General features: G+C 46.8%; 2 protein-coding genes across 2 annotated transcripts; both read right to left on the bottom strand.

Moving 5' to 3' along the window:
* Positions 1 to 1,075: 1,075 nt before the first annotated feature.
* LOC311313308 (ADP-ribosyl cyclase/cyclic ADP-ribose hydrolase 1-like) lies at positions 1,076 to 5,049 on the bottom strand. The gene is made up of 8 exons (XM_084443427.1): positions 4,785 to 5,049; positions 4,392 to 4,521; positions 4,165 to 4,300; positions 3,459 to 3,541; positions 2,591 to 2,664; positions 2,261 to 2,347; positions 1,856 to 1,939; positions 1,076 to 1,703 (listed from the first exon to the last, which is right to left on the bottom strand). The coding sequence occupies exons 1-8, from the start codon at positions 4,991 to 4,993 to the stop codon at positions 1,646 to 1,648; spliced, it is 861 nt and encodes a 286-aa protein (XP_084299553.1). The 5' UTR covers positions 4,994 to 5,049; the 3' UTR covers positions 1,076 to 1,645.
* A 1,443-nt stretch (positions 5,050 to 6,492) lies between these two features.
* Positions 6,493 to 13,773, bottom strand: LOC311312828 (ADP-ribosyl cyclase/cyclic ADP-ribose hydrolase 1; the record flags this gene model as incomplete). Its single annotated transcript, XM_084442834.1, has 9 exons — positions 6,493 to 8,054; positions 8,262 to 8,348; positions 8,472 to 8,564; positions 8,682 to 8,755; positions 8,959 to 9,041; positions 12,289 to 12,427; positions 13,188 to 13,314; positions 13,506 to 13,629; positions 13,764 to 13,773. The coding sequence occupies 9 exons, from the start codon at positions 13,771 to 13,773 to the stop codon at positions 7,958 to 7,960; spliced, it is 834 nt and encodes a 277-aa protein (XP_084298960.1). The 3' UTR covers positions 6,493 to 7,957.
* Between the last annotated feature and the right edge of the window lie 8,031 nt (positions 13,774 to 21,804).

Genomic DNA, 21,804 nt, shown 5'->3' on the forward strand with positions numbered 1-21,804 from the left:
CATAGCCGCGAGGAGGTGGGGTTGCAGTTCGGTGAGCTGGGGAACACGTCGCTGCTATTTGCAGATGATGTGGTGCTGATGGCATCATCTGCTTGCGACCTCCAGCACTCTCTGGATAGGTTCGCAACTGAGTGTGAAGCGGCTGGGATGAGAATCAGCACTTCTAAATATGAGGCCATGGTTCTCAGCAGGAAACCAGTGGTCTGTCCGCTCCGAGTAGGAAATGAGTCCTTACCCCAAGTGAAGGAGTTCAAGTATCTGGGGGTCTTGTTCACGAGTGAGGGAACCATGGAGAGGAAGCTTGGCCGGAGAATCGGAGCAGCTGGTGCGGTTCTGCAGTCGCTTTACCGTACTGTTGTGACGAAAAGAGAGCTGAGCCAAAAGGCAAAGCTCTCGATCTACCGGTCTATCTTCGTCCCCACCCTCACCTATGGTCATGAAGGATGGGTCATGACCGAAAGAACGAGATCACGGATACAAGCGGCCGAAATGAGTTTTCTCCGGAGGGTGGCTGGGGTCTCCCTGAGAGATCGGGTGAGAAGTTCAGTCATCCGGGAGAGACTCGGAGTAGAGCCGCTGCTCCTTTGCGTCGAAAGGAGCCAGTTGAGGTGGTTCGGGCATCTAGTGAGGATGCCTCCTGGGCGCCTCCCTAAGGAGGTGTTCCAGGCGTGTCCAGCTGGGAGGAGGCCGCGGGGTAGACCCAGGACTAGGTGGCGGGATTACATCTCCGCACTGGCCTGGGAGCGGCTAAAGATTCCCCAGGCAGAGCTGGTTGATGCTGCCAGAGAAAGGGATGTCTGGGGCCTCCTGCTGGAACTGCTGCCTCCGCGACCCAACCCCGGATAAGCGAATGAAGATGGATGGATATTTGACGAAAGTAGATTAATAAGCAAGCCGCTTTCCATCGCTAACTCAGAGCGGGGAGAGCCATGAACGCAATCTGTTCGTGAACTACAAGAACGCGTCATTGATACCTTTGACTGCGCATGTCAAAGGTATCAGTGATGCGTTTTTTTTCAAAGATGGCGCGGTTCAATAGGGCTTCACTCTCTCGAGCAGTCAGTGAATGGAGTGACCCTATCCAGTTCTATTAATACATCCATGCCTGAATCCCCTCTGCGGATTGATCTACACATCTACAACGGTCGCTTCAATACAAGTCAATGGATTTCATAAAATGATCAATAAAACCCTACAGGATTTATACTTTGCGGCGAATCTCGGTGAGCTTCTTGTCTTTGAAATCGAGAGTTTAACATGTTTTTGAATGATTTTTCAAGGTGCCCACCCACATCCATTGTATGGCCTAAACGGTGGTAGAGCAATTATCAGACTTTCTCAAAAGTGCTAGTTTTGTCAACGTTTTGATCATCTGAACCATTGTATATGATCATAAGTAACCTTAAAACAGGGCTAAACATGCATTTTCCCTTTACTACTTCTTTAATAAGTCTGTAACATAACAAAACGTGGAAAAAGTGAAGGGGTGTGAGTGAGTACTTTCCGGATGCAGGCCTTGGCGCACATTTTGCAATCTCAGCAGCAGACCATGCTGATTAACAGTGGCTGTCTTACTTATCACATATAAGGGACTGGACAGAAAGTCCTCAGTGACTCCACCCAACTCACTCCGGATTGGACCGCGCTACCAACAGGCACCACAGGGTGTGTCTGGATTGGCGATGCAGGCCTCGACCTCAGACCTGAAGAGAGGAGTGATGAGACTAGACTATGAAAACAAACACACGCACACACAAACACACACAAACTTACTCCCACACACACACACAAACCTACACACACATACACGCACACCTAAACAAACACACACACTCACGCACACACACAAGCTTACATAGGAACTTCCTTGCAAATATACTTCAGTTTGGGATCCAGCTCCTTCTGGAGCTCTGCTAAGGAGGGGTTTTTGCAGGTTGTCCTATAACACAGACATGAGGAAATAGATAAGCAATAAGCAATATTTGATGGTCAAGAAAGCAGCAGTAAAAAAGCAACAACAAAAAAGTACATATACAAGAGCAACTCTTACAGTTGCCCTGGTATACTAGACATTCATTTCTATCAGTGTAATGCACCACTGGCAGAAGCAACATTCTAGTATGGAAACTACCTGGCAATAAACAAATTCTAATTATGGCTCACCTGACCAGAAGAACTTGTGATCGAGGCGGACAGGCAGACAGATAAACATTATCTTGTACAATATTGTACTAGGATGCATGTCTGGAAGCAAACTTACACATAGTTCTCCTTAGTGACCAGGACAACAGTCAGGCCATTCATTCTGGTTGAGTTGAATCTCTTAACCTCAATACTGGCAAAAATACTTAAAGAAAAAAAAAAATGTTATACATATATACACACACATACACAGTATATATATAAAACTTGCTTAGACATAACTGAGGATATCTGTGTCATTGTAACCTTGAGTTTGATAACACATTTCTGCCCCTTCCTGTACATGAAATGAACAGATAGGAATGTAAACAATATTGATATAATGTTGTTAGGCCTTGGAAGAAGAGGCTAGCTGTCGACAGTGGGCTGTGTGGCTTGGGCAGCTGACCTGCTGGGACTGAAAGGAGTGGCTATGGATCCGTTCAGCATTGCGGTCACATTCCCACAGGCGGCATCTGCAAACTACAGAGAGGAAATACAGTACGACTCTCAATCTGAATCTTGACAGTGACAGTGTCAGTAAAGGGCAGTAGCTACCCACACTGAAAGGAACAGACAAGCTTTACTGTGAAATTGGCAGGAAACAGGCCCAGATGTCTAACAGGTTGCACAACACCCACTGCAAATGGGGTGCTGAAATACCAGTCCACAGCTACACGCCTATTCCCTCCTATTCCCTTCCATTCTACAGGACATAACAATGCAGAGGATCCGGTATGATTGTGTCTGACACGCGCTGGTTGCACCGTCATGCATTCCTAAATAAATCTGAGAGGAACTCGGGAGCCGTCCTGTGTGGGACCGCTCAGGAGAGAGCTAAGAAATGTGTCTCCACGGATACAGACACAAAGCCCCATTGATTGAGAGGGAGGCAGAAAAAGCTCTTTTCTCTCCCTAACCAATCACAATGACTTACAGATGGGCCTGCATTTTAATCAGTTCAAACGGTTGGTACCTGTCTAATTCACATCAGCGTATATTTCGGTCCTTACATTACAGTCATTTAGCAGACGCTTTTATCCAAAAAGCTTTTATCCTTCTCATTCGTAGTTTGTGTGTGTGTGTGTGTGTGTGTGTGTGTGTGTGTGTGTGTGTGTGTGTGTGTGTGGGTGTGTATGTATGTGTGTGCGTATGTGTTTGTGTGTGTGTCTGTTAATGTTAAAGCAGGACAGAGAGGTCTGAGGAGTAAAGCAAACAGGTGCTGGGTGGTGGAGAGGCTCTATCCCACACAGTAACACGACCAGCTGAGCACTTACTGCAGCAGAGGCGCTGTTCCAGAACGAACGGACCGGGTTATTAACACATTCTGTCCAGCCAGGACATCCTGTGGTGAACGTTTCTGAGAAAACGAACACAAGCACACCCAGAAGAGGAACACGCACGAACGCGCACGCACACACACACACACACACACACGATCAGTTTCATTTGATTATATAGTAGTGGTTAGGGTCGAGGAGGAAGAAGCCAGGTCTGTGCAAAGGTCAAAACTCAAGGCCATCTGATAACTGCTAGTTTTTCTTGTAAATCCAGACAGTCTACCCAAAGTGTGCCCTAGGGTTGTACAGACTCAGACTTTGTGCTGGTTTGATTTGTGATCGTTAAGATTATTTATTGGTCCTTCATAGATTATTTATTGGTGCATATCACATCATCAAAGTGCTCCATTATAAGGTTTGCAATATACTGTATGTACCTAGTCTATGAGCTATAAACTTTGCACTTCCACCACAGTTTATATATGGTTCACTCAGTCAGCAGTACTTTGTGCACTCAGTGTTGCACAATGACCAGTTTACGCTGAGATGACCAGTAGGGTTGTTTCATCGATGCTGCGGTTCATGATTCAAGTAGATTTCATACAATGTGTGAGGTCCGCCCTGTCTGAAGCTGATTATTACTGATCATGAGTCTGCATATGTCACTTGAAAGTGTTGTGACCCGGTTCTGTCTGGACCTCACCTCTGCTACCCGCCTTGCCGCACCACGTAAGCCCGTCCATGACGAAGCCAAGCAGGCTGTCCTCCAGAGTCAGAAAACAACCTTTTTTCTCTGTGAATTCATGGACCACATCCTTGGTTTTGCTCCAAAACAGCATCTAAAGCAAATTGCATGTAAATGTAGCACGGTGTGTAGATTATTACATCATTACAGGACAGGAAATGTTTCTCCAGGTGGGTTTGGCTTACTCTGTTACAGGCAGGTTGTTGGGTCACAGTGGAAATAAGAGGGTTATACGCGTCTATAGGTACACTGCATGGGTCCCTTCCAACATACGCTTGCTCAAACACACTCCATATCTTTTGGCAGTCATTTCCACTGAAACAACAAGGTTGTACAAGAAAGTCACTCTGTTTCCTGTATTGTAAACGGCCATCACTGAAGGACAGCAGCCTATATGCTATTTCAACCATTAATGCATTCATAAAAAAAGAAAGTTTTTCATGAATGAAATTGAAATGACAGCATGTCTTAAATTATTAGAAAATGTAGCCTCTTTAAATTGTATTCTGTTGAAAATAAAATAAAATGTAAACAATTGAAGAAAATCAAGTTACAAAAGCATATTAGGCTTATTTTACCTTGCTCTCGTACTGTTCTTCACAAACTGTTCACATCTGGCAATCACTATTGATTTAAGGCTGCCACTTGACTGGCCACCTCGACTGTGCGCGACACCGAGGGAAACAGCGAGTACTGTCACTAGTAACAGAACTGCACACAGAGTAGCGATTAGGCAGCAATTCCTTATTTTCTTCCTCCGAATACGGTACGATTCTCCGTGCTCCATGGTTAGTTTAAATTCTCTTTTTTAAATCAACTGTGAAATCGCCTCTCAAAAGTTGTTTGGTGATGTTGTTGTGGTGTTAGAGCACTAGGCTATATTTGCTTGCCGCCAAGTGTCCTGCACGGTCGTGCATGAGTCCTATTTTGAATCAGCATAGAAGAGCGTCCCGGAGCGTTTACGTGCGCGACGCGTCAGGGGCCTCATTTATAAAACATTGCGCAGAATCCATATTAAAAGTGTGCGTGAGCACAAAACCCGAAAATGGCCTTGCGCACAAAAACAATCTGATTTATAAAACCGTGCGCACGCACACCTGCACCCAATTTCCCCTTGATAAACCACAGTCCACCTGGAAATGTGCGCACCTCAGCCTCGTATCCTACCCTCTACACACCCATAATTGCAATGGCATGCGTGGCCTGACTGTCGTGGATGACGAAACTGACATGGTTCCTGGAGGTGTCAACGTTGGCTCCCACCCGGCCGTCAAGGCCGTTTCGCCCAAACTCCCCTGAAGATTCACAGGCTAAAGAGGCGCTGCACCCCCCCCCTCCTCCCTTCCCTCCCCATGGACTCCTGTTGACTTTTGGTCTTGAGGCTGATCGAGGACGTCTTCATAGCAACCTGCTGTTATCGCTAAGACATTCCGTCCGAGTCCTCAGCCAGAGGCCTTCAGGCATACACACACACACATGGACTGAACTCACGGACTCAGAAACACACACACACAAACGACACGCACCCACCCACCCCCGCCCTCCCGCACTCCATCCCCTCGCCTTTCGCTCCCCCCTCCCCCCCCCCCCCTCTTCCCTCTCATTACAGTACAGTGCTGTCAGGATATTGGCCGCGCCTGATTGTATGGCTGCTTGTCGAGGCTGGCTGCCTGTATGGTAATTCCCTTCCCCCTCCCCTCCCCTGGCAACTGCCTTGTACTGTATTTTGTAACTTCCTGTACTGTATTTATTGTAGCACCCCCACTCAAACTGCCTTCCCGCGCCCCTGGCTCTTCGTTACAATGAGGAGTCAAATCAGCTGTTAGAGCCATAATTAGTAATGCAAATGTCTGTATATTTAAGTTATTATTATTATTAGGCATGTTATTGTTTGATTATCATAGGGACCCTTTTTATGTACCGAGACGTCCAATTAATGTCGCATATTAGTGTCGTCATTCAGAGCCAAAGAAGGAACATGAATGGTAGCTAGAAGCCTACGGAGGCAAACATTGTTGTTTTTTTTACCATTTTTTGATTTCATGCCTACCTTTGTTCTGTAATGTACCTTATTATTACAAGTAAACGGTTTAACGCACGAGACGTGTGGTCATTTGGAGTCAAGCTTAGCTCTTACGTAGGCTTAACAGTGTTGAATGAAGAAGACTGAACAAAACGGAACAAACAAAACACTACATCAGCTTTAGATATCAACTTTGATATAAACTTTATTTTCTGTTTAAGCAACCAATATTATCTTATGCTTCTATGTGTAACAGAGTGAATTGTGAATCCTCGTAAACCCTCGTCGAGTGAGTGTAGTCCTCCGAGGTAGTGGTAGCGAGTAGTTGGTGAAACTCACTCTTGGAAGAGAGAGTTTCATAAGTGCAAGGTTGCAGGTTCACATCCCACCCTGGACAATTCCTTAACATGGGTCAAACAAACCAGAAACACAACGCAGACAAGAGTACTACCGTTACAGTGGTGCCGTGACCCGGATGTCCAGTGGTGTGGAGTGAGTTTAGGGGGGGAGAGTACTCGCAGACGAGAGTACTACCAAGAGTACTACCGTTACATATGTATGTAAAACAAAATATAATATATACAGACAGACAGGTAGGAAATTAAGGCAAAGGTTGGAAATGCAAAATACAGAATATACATAGTAGGGGCAGAGAGAGGCGTTGGCCTGCATTCTAAACTCACAGGGGTGGGGGTGGGGACTGGAGAACTAGTTTAGCTCATTAGCACATTCTTGACTCCCCCCACAGCTGGGCCTGAAGTATCCAGCCCCGTGATTCTCTTCATTCCCTCCCACACTTCCTTGGTGCTGTTTAGCTCAAATTCACCCTCCAACCTCTCTCTGTAGCTTTGTTGGGCCTTCTGCAACTCCCTCTTCAGTTCCTTCTGGACTGACCTGGCCTCCTCCCTATCCTTAGCCATAAAGGCCCTCTTTTTTCGGTTGAGTACGGCTTTTCTCTTGAGTAAAGCTTTAATGGCCTTGTTTGTTGTGGGGAAGCAGCATACCTTTTTGATGGGTATGATGCATTCCTTACAGAACCTGAGTAGTGTGTCGTGCAGTAGCAGAGACCGTCAACGTCCTCCTTATAGTCCTCTGTGAACAGGTCCCAGTCTGTGGTCTGGAGACAGTCCGGCAAGGTTCTGCCTGGCAACAGAGTCCTACCTAGGAATTAGATGTATCAGGTTGTGGTCTGACCTGCCGAAGGGGAGCTTACAGTAGGTCCAAGGTCTTGTTCTCTCCAGTACTGCATGTCACATACTTGGTGAAGTCAGTGTTTTGGAGAGGGAGGAATGGTTGAATCTCCAATCATCGGGCCTGTGATTGTGTGGAGTGGATGACGTCACAGACGTGCGCTGCCACTGCTGATGGGGGGGATGCATACGAGAACCTTCAGTTATGTGTAACTAGAGCTAATGTCAAGTTAAACAAAGCTTTATTTTAAACCAAATCAGCAGTGTATGGGAACAGCGTTTCTGAGGGGATTTAGTATTCTGGATTTCTCTCAGAGCAGTCTGTCGTTGAGAGCATGTGTTGATACAGTAGAAGAACAGCATAACCAGATGATGAAAAATAGCATTTAAATACAAGATGATGAACATGTGGTAGGTAGGGTTGTTGTCTGTCAGTCTCAGATATGTGATGAGACTAGGGTTAGGGCCCTATAAAGACTCTAGGTCTATAGGGCCTTTAAGGAATAGTTCAGTTGAACCCGTTAGTGTCTGGTTGAGTCTATAGAGGGGTCCTCTCTCTGTGTAGCAGGCTGTCTGCACACATCCGGCAGGAGAACTGGCGAGGGTTCTGTATACACTGGAGAATCCTCAGGGTTCTGCAGGCAGGGAGGGAAGGAGGGAGGGGAATGACTGAGTCACATCATGTGTACAATTTGTATATTCACGACATGGCACACACATGCACACACAAACACACAGCACTTTTCGCCACCTACACCGTGTGATGTGCCGCCTCTCACCGTGTGACAAATCAACATGGAGCATTGTTTTTTTTTTGTTTGTTTGTTTTTTATGGAACTCACAGCTCGTTGTCGGTGCAGGTCCATCGAAACCCTCTGGTCTGAAGGACCATTATGAGGTCCACTATGGATCCCTGAGAACAGGATTCACTAGAGGAGAGAAACAAAGGAAGCCATTACGTGACTTACTTTCAGTAGATAGGACACTATGACTATATAATTTGTTCTGCATAGACGTAACCAGTTTGCCTGTTCTCTTTAGCGCTTCCTCACATGAAAGGCCCCTCCAGGTTTGCCACCACCTTGATGTTGACATGGTCCACCATCCTGGGGTTCAGGTTATCCAGCTCCACACTCCCAAACATGCTGCAAGACAGGTTTATAGACACACGGTGACACACCACGGCTTAAACCCCTGAGAACGGTTAAACCTGCGGAGTGATACAGGCAACAGGCACGCTACGGCCAGTCACCTCGCCTCACCTTTTCCTGTTGAAGGCGTTCTCAATGGACCCGTTCAGCAGCACTGTGATGTTCCCACATGCTGCTTCGGCAAACTGTCAAACACACGCAGAGAGAGGCGACCATACGGCTACTGATATGGCACAGGCATCCATACTGTATTCACTGCACACAGTTCAGAGGCTAATTTTCCCCAGCAGTATACAAAGGACAACAAAGAAACACAATCAAGACTAAACACAAATGTACAATAGATTCAAAATGGATCTTTGTATATCCATTGTAAATGTAATCTTACGTTCTGTGAGGCTCGTCTCCACAGTGAATACACCGGATGATTAACACACGCCGACCACTCTGGGCAAGAGTTGAAATCAAACCCTGGTAAACATTAACACAGGAAGTCTTCAAAGGGCACAGCTAGACAAACAGTAATTAGATAATCCGCTGCAGCAAATAAAGACAGAAGTCTACTGTGTGGTGGAGGAAGTCTACAGTAAGGATTTTAATCCCCGGGCTACACAATTGGGAGAGATTATCACAAAGGCCGGGTTCAAAACCCTTGTTAGTACAGCTGCACTATACATAACATCAAGTGTGAGTGTAATTTCCTGTTAGGCCCCAAACTCAACCGTTGTGGCTAACCACAGAGTCTCAGCCTATCAGGCTACAGACCCCTCTCTCATTGGGATTTGGAGTGACAGTTTGAGGGCCCCACTAGCACAAACGTTTCCTGATTTCTACACTGGGAAAAACAGAGGGGAAAATCATCTGTCTCTCTTTTACTTTCTCTGAATCCATGCTTCCCTCTCTCTTTTTAACTATACTCTCTCATTCTCTGTCTCTTCGCGTTTTAAACATTACATTACATTACAGTCATTTATCTGACGCTTTTATCCAAAGCAACTAGCAATAATTGCATTTAACTTGGGAAAAGCCAATGTACTACTATTTGCCAGAATTCACAAGTGTATCTCCTTTCTAAAACAAGTGACTAAGAGCATAATCTAGTGCTGAGGGCAAAGTGCAAGAATAGCAATCTAAAATACAATAGGTGCCTAAGAGGTAGGATCGTTGTAGTACTTTTTGAAGAGATGAGTTTTGAGCCTGCGACGAAAGATGGGCAGCGACTCTGCTGTCCTGACGTCAGTGGGCAGTTCGTTCCACCACTGCGGGGCCAGGACAGAGAAGAGCCGTGACCGTGTCGATCGACCACAGGGGCCTCAGAATGATGAGACAACCAGTCGCCCTGAGATAGCAGAGTGTAGTGGTCGGGAGGGGGTATACATGTAGGGTTTGACCATGGCCTGCAGGTAGGAGGGGGCTGTTCCTTTCATTGCCCTGTAGGTTAGCGCCAGAGTTTTAAACTGGATGCGAGCCGCTACAGGGAGCCAGTGTAGGGAACGGAGAAGTGAAGTTGTGTGGGAGAACTTGGGGTGGTTGAACACCAGGTGAGCAGCAGCTTTCTGGACAAGTTACAGGGGTTTAATGGCTGACGCCGGGGCCCCAGCAAGGAGGGAGTTGCAGTATAGTCCAGGTGGGAGATGACCAGGGCCTGGATGAACACCTGCGCCGTTTTATCAGTGAGGATCCCTCACTGCACACACATCCGCCTCATCGACCCGGCTATCAATGAAGCCTTGCGCATCGTGACGGGATGCCTGCGTCCCTCTGTGGACAACCTTCCCATCCCTGCAGGCATCCAGCCCGCTGGCCTCCGCCGCACAGGAACCACAGCACGTCTCGCTTGCCGGGCCGTGGAGCCTAAGCACCTGCTCCACGACAGGCTGTAACAGCAGAGCCTCTCCAGCATCTCAAGTCAAGACACCCTTTTGTGCCTGCCGCATGGGATCTCCTGCAGCAGTGCAGAGATCTTAACATCAGCGAGGCAGGATGGGCGGACCACAACTGGCGTGCGGAGTGGGAGTCAAACACCTCCAGACTTCGTGATTACATCCCGGCTGCCGGTCCTTCCCCTCCTGGGATGGACTTACCCAGACCAGCGTGGGTGAGGCTTAACTGCCTCTGGACCGGCGTCAGACGCTTCCGCTCATCGATGCACAGATGGGGCTTGGTATCCTGTGCGGCGTGCGAGTGTTGTGCCGAGGAACAAACCGCAGACCATGTCATCCAGGACTGTCCAATATATCGGACACCAAATGGAATGCATGGCCTGACGGTTGTGGATGATGAAACAGTGACATGGCTCCTGGAGGTGTGCATGGATATATATCTCACCCAGGTTCGGGGTGGTTAAAGGATAGCCCCTCTGACCCAAGCCTGGGGGGGAGTGAAACATCTACACCCAAACGAAGAAGAAGAAGATCAGTGAGGAAAGGGCGAATCCTCCTGATGTTGTAGAGCATGAATCTGCAGGAGCGTGTGACGGATGTGATATGTGCGGAGAACGACAGTTGGTCATCCAGGGTCATCTACTCTGGATCCACTCTGGATGTCACTCTGACACCCAGCTATGCGTGTCTCCACTTGTATATCAGAAGGGGGAAATGACAGGACCAGTTGGGTGTCATCGGCATAGCAGTAATAGATGAAGCAATGCGAGCGAATGACAGAGCCCAGAGATGTAGTGTAGAGGGAAAAAAGGAGTAGTCAGACTACGTGGTTCCGACATCAACCCTCTCCATGTCACCTGGTAGGAGCGGCCCATCAGGTAGGATGCAAACAGGGAGTGTGCGAGCCAGCAATGCCTTTCTCCTCGAGGGTGGAGAGGAGGATCTGGTGGTCTACCGTATCAAATGCTGCTGACAGGTCTAGGAGTATCAGGACAGAGGAGAGAGAGTTCTCTCTCGCGGCATGGAGTGACTCTGTCACTGCAAGGAGGGCGGTCTCTGTTGAGTGGCCAGCCTTGAACCCGGACTGGTGGGGGTCTAGGAGGTCGTTCTGGTGGAGGTACGAAGATAGTTGGTTAAAGATAGCACGTTCAAGTGTTTTAGATAGAAACGATAGAAGGGAAACCGGTCTGTAGCTTTTGACATCAGAGGAGTCGAGAGATTGTTTCTTCAGGAGGGGGGTGACTCTGGCAGTCTTGAAAGCGGAGGGAAAGCATCCTGATACAAGAGATGCGTTGATGAGGCGGGTTAGGAAGGGAAGGAGTTCGAGTGCAACAGACTGAAGGAGGGTCGAAGGAATAGGGTCTAAAGGCGGGTAGTGAAGTGGGTAGGTGAGGTTGGTGCACAGAGCGTTGACCGGCGGATGGGGGAAAGAGGATCTGATATTGTTAACTTTCTTGTCAAAGAAGTTGGTGAAATCGTCAGGGAGAAGGGAGGAGTTGGGAGTAGGAGGTGGGGGCTGGAGTAGTGAAGAGAAGGTTTCAAATAGTTTTTTAGGATTGGAAGTAGAGGTTAGAATCTTAGAGCGGAAGAAAGCAGCTTTAGCAGCAGATAGGGAGGAGGAGAATGTGGAAAGAAGATATTTGAAATTAAGAAGGTCCTCTGGGAGTCTGCCTTTTCTCCATTTACGTTCAGCTATTCGCAGGCTCAGTCTATCAGTACGCACGGAGTCCTGGCGTGCTGGCCTGGAGGTGAGGGGACAGAGATTGTCCAGAGAGGAGGAAAGAATAGAGAGGAGAAGATCAGTGGCAGCAAACGTGAGGGAGGGTCCCACCAACCTCTGCCCTTCTCTTGCTGGCCGCACCAGATGAGGTCATTGAACATGTAGCCCACCAGGGTGTCCTCCAGGGTCCAGAACCGCCGTGTCACGGCGGCGTAGATGTGCATCAGTTCCCTGGTCTTACTCCAGAACAGCAGCTAACAGACCAGGGAGGAAAACACAGGCACAGCCACTTACAAGCAAAGCATCTACCTGTCTACCTTTATCTACCTGTATAGTTAATATTTACAGTATAGTTAAAATGTATACTGACAATGTATGTAGGTACATACTGTATATATCTTATCCTATTGTATTATATACTGCACAGTTACTGTACATATGGATGTATATACTGTAACCTCTGATATCCCTCTTTTTATACTGCTACCCTCCCCTTATCTAGTGTCTTTTTCTTTGTTACTCTGTAGTGTTTCCCTTCTTACCAACCTTTCTGTAATTTTCAACTGCTGAAATGGCAAATTTCTTCCTGGGGGATCAATTCCTGGGGGATCAATAAAGTATCTATCTATCTATCTATCTATCTATCCATCTATCTATCTACCTATCTACCTATCTATCTATCTATCTATCTATCTATCTATCTATCTATCTATCTATCTATCTATCTATCTATCTATCTATCTACCTATCTACCTATCTACCTATCTATCTATCTACCTATCTATCTACCTATCTATCTAAAGGCAAGGCAACTCAAACCCATACCTCCGTAGAACTCAGCAAGTGTAATTTAATTTTGCAGTGAGTGAGATCATGCATTGATTTCCAAAGGACATGATTCCAAAAATACAGGTGAAATGGTCTGAAGTCTGAGAGTTTGAAACGCAGACACACAACAAGCTGCAGAACTGAATATGACTGGCTGTTATAAGAGCATTAGTGGTAGACTCTCACCTTGTCACACGGTAAGGACTGTGGCGTACAACCAAACATTCGTTGGTAGTCCTTTATCTTTACATTGCAGGGATACCGTCGTACGACCGCTTCCTCAAACTCCCTCCAGATCTCCTCACAATTATATCTTACACACACACGCACGCACACACACACACACACACACACACACACACACACACACACACACACACACACAATTGTCTATACATTTACAGCACATCATGTTATGACACTTTATAAAAGTAGTGAATGTAAAGAGGTGTGAAGTGACTGTTTTGCCATGCATCTGAATTAGGCTAGTTACTCACACGTTACCTGGAGCTGGGGCTAACAAGTGTGATATAGTTGTAGCATCTTCCAATAACTATTTCTTTCAAGTTTGGGGTAGTCCCCTTCTCTGCACTCACATTATCATTGCAAAACAGGATAATGATGAACCCTGAGAATGAAAAGAGCTCTACATTAGTCAAAGACTATGATCAGTTCAACAACATAATCCTGGTAATCAAAGTCTATGAAAGCAAGCAAGGTTCTCATAGTGTAGGTCCCCTAGATGTGAGAGGAGGCCCTCACATATGGCCATGTAGGATGCTTCAGGGGTCGAGAGTGTCTTTTGAAAGGTCATGGTGCTTTGAGTACAGCTCCACAGGCTGTTACCCAGAAACCCCTCACTGCATCCCCAAAAAGTCAGAGCTGGATCACGTCTGTGGACAGAGAGACACACAGGAGAAGTGTGTGTGATACATTTTGCTGTGTGATACATTTTGAACACTGCAGTAATTGGCAGTGTAATTAGCCAAAACGTACGGCTGTCAGTAGATAAAGTGTTTAATTGTATAGTAATCCGGCAGCAAACAGAGGTCTAGCAGTTTGTCAGAGATACACCCAGGAGTCATTCAACAACACAGGCTTAGCTTGTTTGTAGCACAGTGGACTTAAATCAAATTACTATACCGATGTGGTAAAAGCCCCTCAAAGACAGGCTCTTACATGAAGTCTGCTTGTTTTCCATCAGGGGCCAGAACGCCTGTTTGACAGCACACATGCTCTCTCTCTCCACTCGTTTCTCCACACATGCTATACTGTACTACAGCTAAAACTCAGCGATGCTTAACCACAAACTGTACCCGTCTGTGCTTAGTTTATTCAGTTTAATCAAGTCATGCACGTTTAATCAAGGCAACAAACAAAAGAGCTTAACGTTACCATTCCTGATGAGCAGACAGACTGAAGTACAGATGAATAGACTCTGGTTTGAGACCGGAGCGGGGTCTCTCTCGCTCCCCAGAGAGAGTAGCCGCGTCCTGGGTGTGTGCGGTGGACATCCACCCTCCTGCCCTCCAGGCGCCAGCGACTGACTCGGTCCTCTCCCAGCCCATGGAGCTGGGTGTCCAGGGGTAAACATGGCCTGCTTGAGTCTCCCAGTTCAAGATATTAGATTCACATGACTCTCATTATGGTGTCATTATGACCAAGTAGAGGCCACCCTGTGTAATTGGGAATGTGTGACCATGGACAGGAAAAGGGATGGGCTAACATGATTTGGATACTTGAGATGATGATGATGCTACTAATGAAAAAGGTGATGATGACGATGATGAAGAGTGTGAAAGCGGTGGTTTGAGGATTTTGTGTGCGGGGCATGCAGTACCAGTTAACGGCCAGATAGTGGTGACAGTCTCCTCACATGAGTGACAGTGGAGTTTCCTGAACCTGGCCCTTATTGGCCCCTCTAATTCATCACAGTACCAGGAAGTTGCTCCTTCCATCAACAATGCATAACAGTCAGTGTGTTGTCGTGTTTCTAAATGTCAGGGTCTCGTCCCTCAATGGAGCCAGACTTAGTCGCTTTGTTGGTAGGTATCATGTCGGTCTATGTATTATTTTGAATGGGTATCATCTATGTACCATCTTGAATGGATATCGTCTATGTACCATTTTGAAAGGGTGCCAAAAAGAAGTGATGGTATGAATCCTTATCAATATGTTTGTTGTCATCTGGGGGTTTTCTTGTGTAAAAAGGTGTGAATTCCATCATTGGGACTGCTTTAGGGCAGATATACCTCCTCTGGGATAGGTGTGTACTGGACCACAAGCCAGGATCTCTGTCCTATAGCAGATTCTATGGCCCTCATCCACAAAATATAATCTACACTCAGACCCTCTGTCTGGGTTTGGGCAAGGTGATCTGTGAAAATCTGTCAACTGGACTGAAACTAATATTGACACCTACTTTTTTCTATTCAAAAAGAGGCCTATATGTTTGTTTGTTTGTTTGGCTTTAATAAAATCAAAGCTGAACATGAAACAGGGTTTGTGTTCAGGTCTCACACAAAACTCACACATGGTGCAAATGTATGACAACTAAGTTATTGACAAATATTCATATTAAGGAACATATGTAGGTTATCCAAGAAAACAGCGTTATTGGTGTGCACTGTATGGTGTTGGTATGTATGGCATTAGTATTAATTATTTCCTGGAAAAATAGAGATTTAGAGATTTTGTGCAACAGATGGCGCTATTACAAATATTACGAATGTTTTTTGGAACATGTCAATAAAGCACCATGGTCTTGAAGGCTCAAGAAGAACTAGACTGGCCACGCCCCCTTTAGACTCGTCCTACGAGACCGCCATGTTATGCAGGGCATCAATTTGAACATGTTACTGTTGGGCTTCAGAGCTGCTCGTCGTCGGTAAGTGACTAGTGACTCTTATTAGTGTGAATGCTTTAGAGCATTCACACTATAGTTATCCAGTTCTTTATAGTTTATTAGTGTGAATGCTGCAAGCATTCACACTATTGTTATCCAGTTCTTTATTATTCCACTTCCGTACGTTTTTTGGCTCTCTGTAGCTTCTTCATACTTTGAGCTACAGAAACCATTCAACTATCAAAATGTTCAGCTTGTTAAGGACACAATGGGAACTCTTTCTGATTTTTAATACTTTTTATACTTTTTAAAATATTCAACTTTTTCAACAATTTTTTTGAATGGAAGTCTATGGGGAAGTTTTGAAACCTTCTTCAGCCTTCAACTCCTTCATACTTTGAGCTACAGAAACCATTCAACTATCAAAATGTTCAGCTTGTTAAGGTCTTTATGGGATATTTTCAGATTTTTAATAACTTTCATACTTTTTAAAATATTCAGCTTTTTTCAAAAATAAATTACAATGGAAGTCTATGGCAGACCTTGAAACCCCTTGTCAGCTTTGAAACCTATCTCCTCCTTCATTTTTTTGTGCTAGAAACCTCCTTCAAAGTTTAAAATGTTCAGGACCTTTAGCACATTTAACGCATTCAACAGATTTTTAAAATTCCTTATAGTTTTTATGTAATTTAAGTTTGTTTTGGACCTTTTTTAACATTGAAGTGGATGTGTGGAATGTTCAGTTTCTAGAGTGTGGCAGCCTGTTTTTTGAAAACATCTACACGTTTTGTAAACTGCTGTCGCTCCTACAGTTTTAACAGCTCTTACACATATTATACATTAAAATGTTCACACAACTGTGCTGATTCGTACAATGTAAGTCTCTAAGCCATGTGACTTATAGTTTTGGCTGTATGACGATTTGTTCGGCAACTGCGCTCTCCATTGAAACGTATGGGCCCACCCTCTAACTTTTGAGTTGCTAATTTTGCATTTTTACACTTTTTCTAACTTGTTGCCATGCCTACAGTTTATAAGCTACACGGACATATCATAGCCTAAAATATTCAGCATTTTCTCAGGATTCCTACGGTGTCAATATCTAGGCTGTGACCTTCATACTTTTTGAGGGAGAGCTGTCTGAAGCCGGCATGCCTTTCCTTTGAAGTGAATGAGAGGATGCTCACAGTGTCAGCTGAGATTTGAATTTGGGGACACGCGCAGGCTCTCTGTACAGGCACCCTTTTATGACTATTGTGGCAGCATTCATATTCCTTTCTTCAATCCTTCCATCCTTCCATCCTTCCTTCCTTCCATCCTTCCTTCCTTCCTTTCATCCATCCTTCTTTCCTTCCTTCCTTCCTTACTTATATTCAAAGAAATATTCAGAATGACACTTTTTCAGGCTGTAAACTCATATTAATATATTTTCTCCTCTTTCAGCTATTGAACTCAATAAAACTATGAGTTATGATGAGTGGTCTAATCGATTTTTGAGTGTAGTACTAGCAGTACTTATAACAAACACCTACTGCTTCTCACTGCTACTGCTTCTCACCTCAACTTCCATACAACACCTCTACAGCTACTGCTCCGCCCCGGAGTGGGCTATAGACACATGGTCTCAAATGAGGGGTGCATGGGGATGGCCTGGCAATCACTGACCTGCCCCCAACAACCTCTGATCTGAGGGGGCGGAGTCTTGCCACTACGCCACTATCCACGCCACCGTCCCAACATCTCAGACCCTGAGTTGGCTAAAGATGCAGTTTTCACGGTTGGGTGCATGTGGGTGGCCCGGGGAGCAGTACACTGTCCTCGACCAGCTCTGACCTGAGGGGGCGGAGTCTCGTCACCACGCCACTATCCACGCCACTGTCCCCACATCTCAGCCCCTGAGTGAGCTACAGACACGGCTTCACTGTTGGGTGCATGGCAATTTTCCGGGTGTCAGTGCATTGCCCCCGACCTGCTCTGACCAGAGGGGGCGGAGTCTCGCCATCACGCCACTATCCACGCCACGGACCTCACAACACAGCCTCTGAGATGGCTGGAGACACATGGTCTTCACTGGTGAAGGCAGGTGAGTAGCCCGGCACGGCCTACACTGTCCACGACCAGCTCTGACCCAAGGGGGCGGAGTCTCGCCACCACGCCACTATCCACGCCACGCACCCCACAACTCAGACCCTGAGTGGGCTAAGGACACAGGGTCATTGCCGGTCGGGGCAGGTGGGAGGCCCAGAGCAGCGTACACTGTCCAAGACCGGCTCGGACCCAAGGGGGCGGAGTCTCGCCATCATGCCACTAATACGCCACGCACCTCACAACAACCGGTGGCCTGTCCGCTCCGAGTAGGAAATGAGTCCTTACCCCAAGTGAAGGAGTTCAAGTATCTGGGGGTCTTGTTCACGAGTGAGGGAACCATGGAGAGGGAGTTTGGCCGGAGAATCGGAGCAGCTGGTGCGGTTCTGCAGTCGCTATACCGCACTGTTGTGACGAAAAGAGAGCTGAGCCAAAAGGCAAAGCTCTCGATCTACCGGTCTATCTTCGTCCCCACCCTCACCTATGGTCATGAAGGATGGGTCATGACCGAAAGAACGAGATCACGGATACAAGCGGCCGAAATGAGTTTTCTCCGGAGGGTGGCTGGGGTCTCCCTGAGAGATCGGGTGAGAAGTTCAGTCATCCGGGAGAGACTCGGAGTAGAGCCGCTGCTCCTTTGCGTCGAAAGGAGCCAGTTGAGGTGGTTCGGGCATCTAGTGAGGATGCCTCCTGGGCGCCTCCCTAGGGAGGTGTTCCAGGCGTGTCCGGCTGGGAGGAGGCCGCGGGGTAGACCCAGGACCAGGTGGCGGGACTACATCTCCGCACTGGCCTGTGAGCGGCTAAAGATTCCCCAGGCAGAGCTGGTTGATGCTGCGAGGGAAAGGGATGTCTGGGGCCCCCTGCTGGAGCTGCTGCCTCCGCGACCCGACCCTGGATAAGCGGATGAAGATGATGATGATGACCTCACAACACAGCCTCTGAGGCAGCTAGAGACACACGGTCTTCACTGGTGAAGGCAGGTGGGTAACCCGGTGCGGTCTACACTGTCCACGACTGGCTCTGACCCGAGGGGGCGGAGTCTCGCCACCACGCCACTACCACGCCTCGGACCTCACAACACAGCCTCTGAGGTGGCTAGAGACACACGGTCTTCACTGGTGAAGGCAGGTGGGTAGTCCGGTGCGGCCTACACTGTCCACAACCGGCTCTGACCCGAGGGGGCGGAGTCTCGCCACCACGCCACTACCACGCCTCGGACCTCACAACACAGCCTCTGAGGTGGCTAGAGACACACGGTCGTCACTGGTGAAGGCAGGTGGGTAGTCCGGTGCGGCCTACACTGTCCACAACCGGCTCTGACCCGAGGGGGCGGAGTCTCGCAATCACGCCACTATCCACGCCACAGACCTCACAACACAGCCTCTGAGGTGGCTAGAGACACACGGTCTTCACTGGTGAAGGCAGGTGGGTAGCCCAGTGCGGCCTATACTGTCCATGACCAGCTCTGACCCAAGGGGGCGGAGTCTCACCACCATGCCACTACCACGCCACGGACCTCACAACACAGCCTCTGAGGTGGCTAGAGACACACGGTCTTCACTGGTGAAGGCAGGTGGGTAGCCCGGCACGTCCTACACTGTTCACGATTGGCTCTGACCCAAGGGGGCGGAGTTTGCCACCACACCACTATCACGCCACGGACCTCACAACACAGCCTCTGAGGCGGCTAGAGACACATTGTCTTCGCTGGAGGGTGCATGGAATTTGCCAAGAGGTCACTGTACTGTCCCCGACAGGTTGTGACCCAAGGAGTCTTGCCACCTCGCCACTATCCACGCCACAGACCCCAAAACTCAGTCCCTGAGTGAGCTAGAGACACGTTCTTCAATATCTGGTGCATAGAGATTGCCCAGAGATCACTGTACTGTCCCCGACAGGCTTCCAATCGTTTAAGCTATACATTCCATAATTTATTCCATCTTTCAGCTTTGACAGTATTACTCTATAGCTCATCTTTCAAGTTAAAGGCTCAGTTCAAGGCTTAAACTACTCAGGTTGAAAAGTTTAAAAGTATTTAAGTTCTTAGCTTCTACAGGTAATGCAGTTCCAATTCTGCCAGTTTCACATTTCAGCTAAGCTTCCAGGTTTTCCAGCCTACAAGCTTTTTAGCAATATATTCCATCATTTATTCCATGTTCCAGCTTTGACAGTATTACAGTTTATCTTCCAGCTTTTGTAGCAATGTTTTTAAGTTTTTAGCTTTTTCAGGCAATGCAATTCAGCTTCCAATTCTGCCAGTTTCACATTTCAGCTTCCAGGTTTTTCAGCTTCCAATCTTTTTAGCAATACATTCCATCATTACAGTGTAACAGTTTATATTCCAGCTTTTGTAGCAATGTGTATAAGTTCTTAGCTTCTTTATGTAATGCACTTCAGCTTCCAATTCTGCCAGTTTCACAGTTCAGCTAAGCTTCAAGGTTTTTCAGCTTCCAGGCTTTTCAGCTTCCAGGATTTTCAACCATTCAGGTGTGATGCATTTGACATTTCAGATTTCTCACATTCATGCATTTTCAGCAATGCTTGTGCTATTCCATTCAGCTGCTCAGCATTCACACGCATTTTCTGCAATGAGTGGGAACCCTGGAGAATACACCAGATACAGAGTAGACCTTAACAGTATACTGGCAGGGGAGGGGGGGGGCTGCATCTATAATCTCTTGGCAAGTCACAATAAAAAACATTTTTTGTCACAATATAAATATACAAGCATTCCAGCTAATCCCAGTGATAGGAAATGCCACTTATGCACAATTACAGGGACTTTCTCCCAGATGATCTAACATCTACCATTTAAAATATACACAGTGAATCTGTGGGATCATTGACGTCACATAGTGGGATGCCCTGCACAAGATGGCTGCCACGTCGGACGTGAGTCCATTGGAATTCTACAGCACAATGGCCAGTCTAGTTCTTTATAATGTCTATGGAAGAGCCTCTGGTGTCTATTTACTTCACTGCCTTAAAGGACAATGCTCGTTTTTGACAACCTGGACCTTATTTCCGACATATTATAAGACGTTTGACTCACCGAGATCACTTTGGTGTAGTTCGGAGGCATGTAGAAGAAATTTAAAATCCAGCGCGAGCCAGTATATCCATGTAATGGCGGTGGTCGGGGCACTTAGAATGCAGTTTCTAAAAATCTATTTTCTGCCGCGAAACGGTTGTTTTCATCAATCTGTCTTGATGAATCACTAGTTGTGCTTACATAGAGCATAGGCCTGTTGTGGTTTTCACATGCCATGATCTTTAGAAACGTCTTTCGAAACGAAATAGCTTCCTCACTTGCTCCAGCACGCATTCGCACAGCGCGCAATCGTTGCTCCAGCACGCTGTGCGCATGCGTGCTGGAGCAAATGAGGAAGCTATTTCGTGTCTAAAGACGTTTATAAAGATCATATTACAGAGGCATGTGTAAAACAACACAACAGGCCTATGCTCTATGTAAGCACAACTAGCGATTCATCAAGACAGATTGATGAAAACAACCGTTTCGCAGCAGAAAATAGATTTTTAGAAACTGCATTCTAAGTGCCCTGACCACTGCCATTACATGGATATACTGGCTCGCGCTGGATTTTAAATTTCTTCTACATGCCTCCGAACTACACCAAAGTGATCTCGGTGAGTCAAACGTCTTATAATATGTCGTAAATAAGGTCCAGGTTGTCAAAAACGAGCATTGTCCTTTAAGCCCGCCCCCTCATCCGGCTCGAGCCTGTAGAGCCCGCCTGTAGAACCCTAACTTCCATAGTTTGACGTATTTCCGACGCAAACAAGCTATGAGGGTGGGACATATGTTTAGAGGTACTGTATTTGATTTGAACATTGACAAGTGGACGGGTTTTA

This window comes from Borostomias antarcticus, assembly GCF_949987555.1.
Source record: "Borostomias antarcticus genome assembly, chromosome: 9".
Lineage (NCBI taxonomy): Eukaryota > Metazoa > Chordata > Actinopteri > Stomiiformes > Stomiidae > Borostomias > Borostomias antarcticus.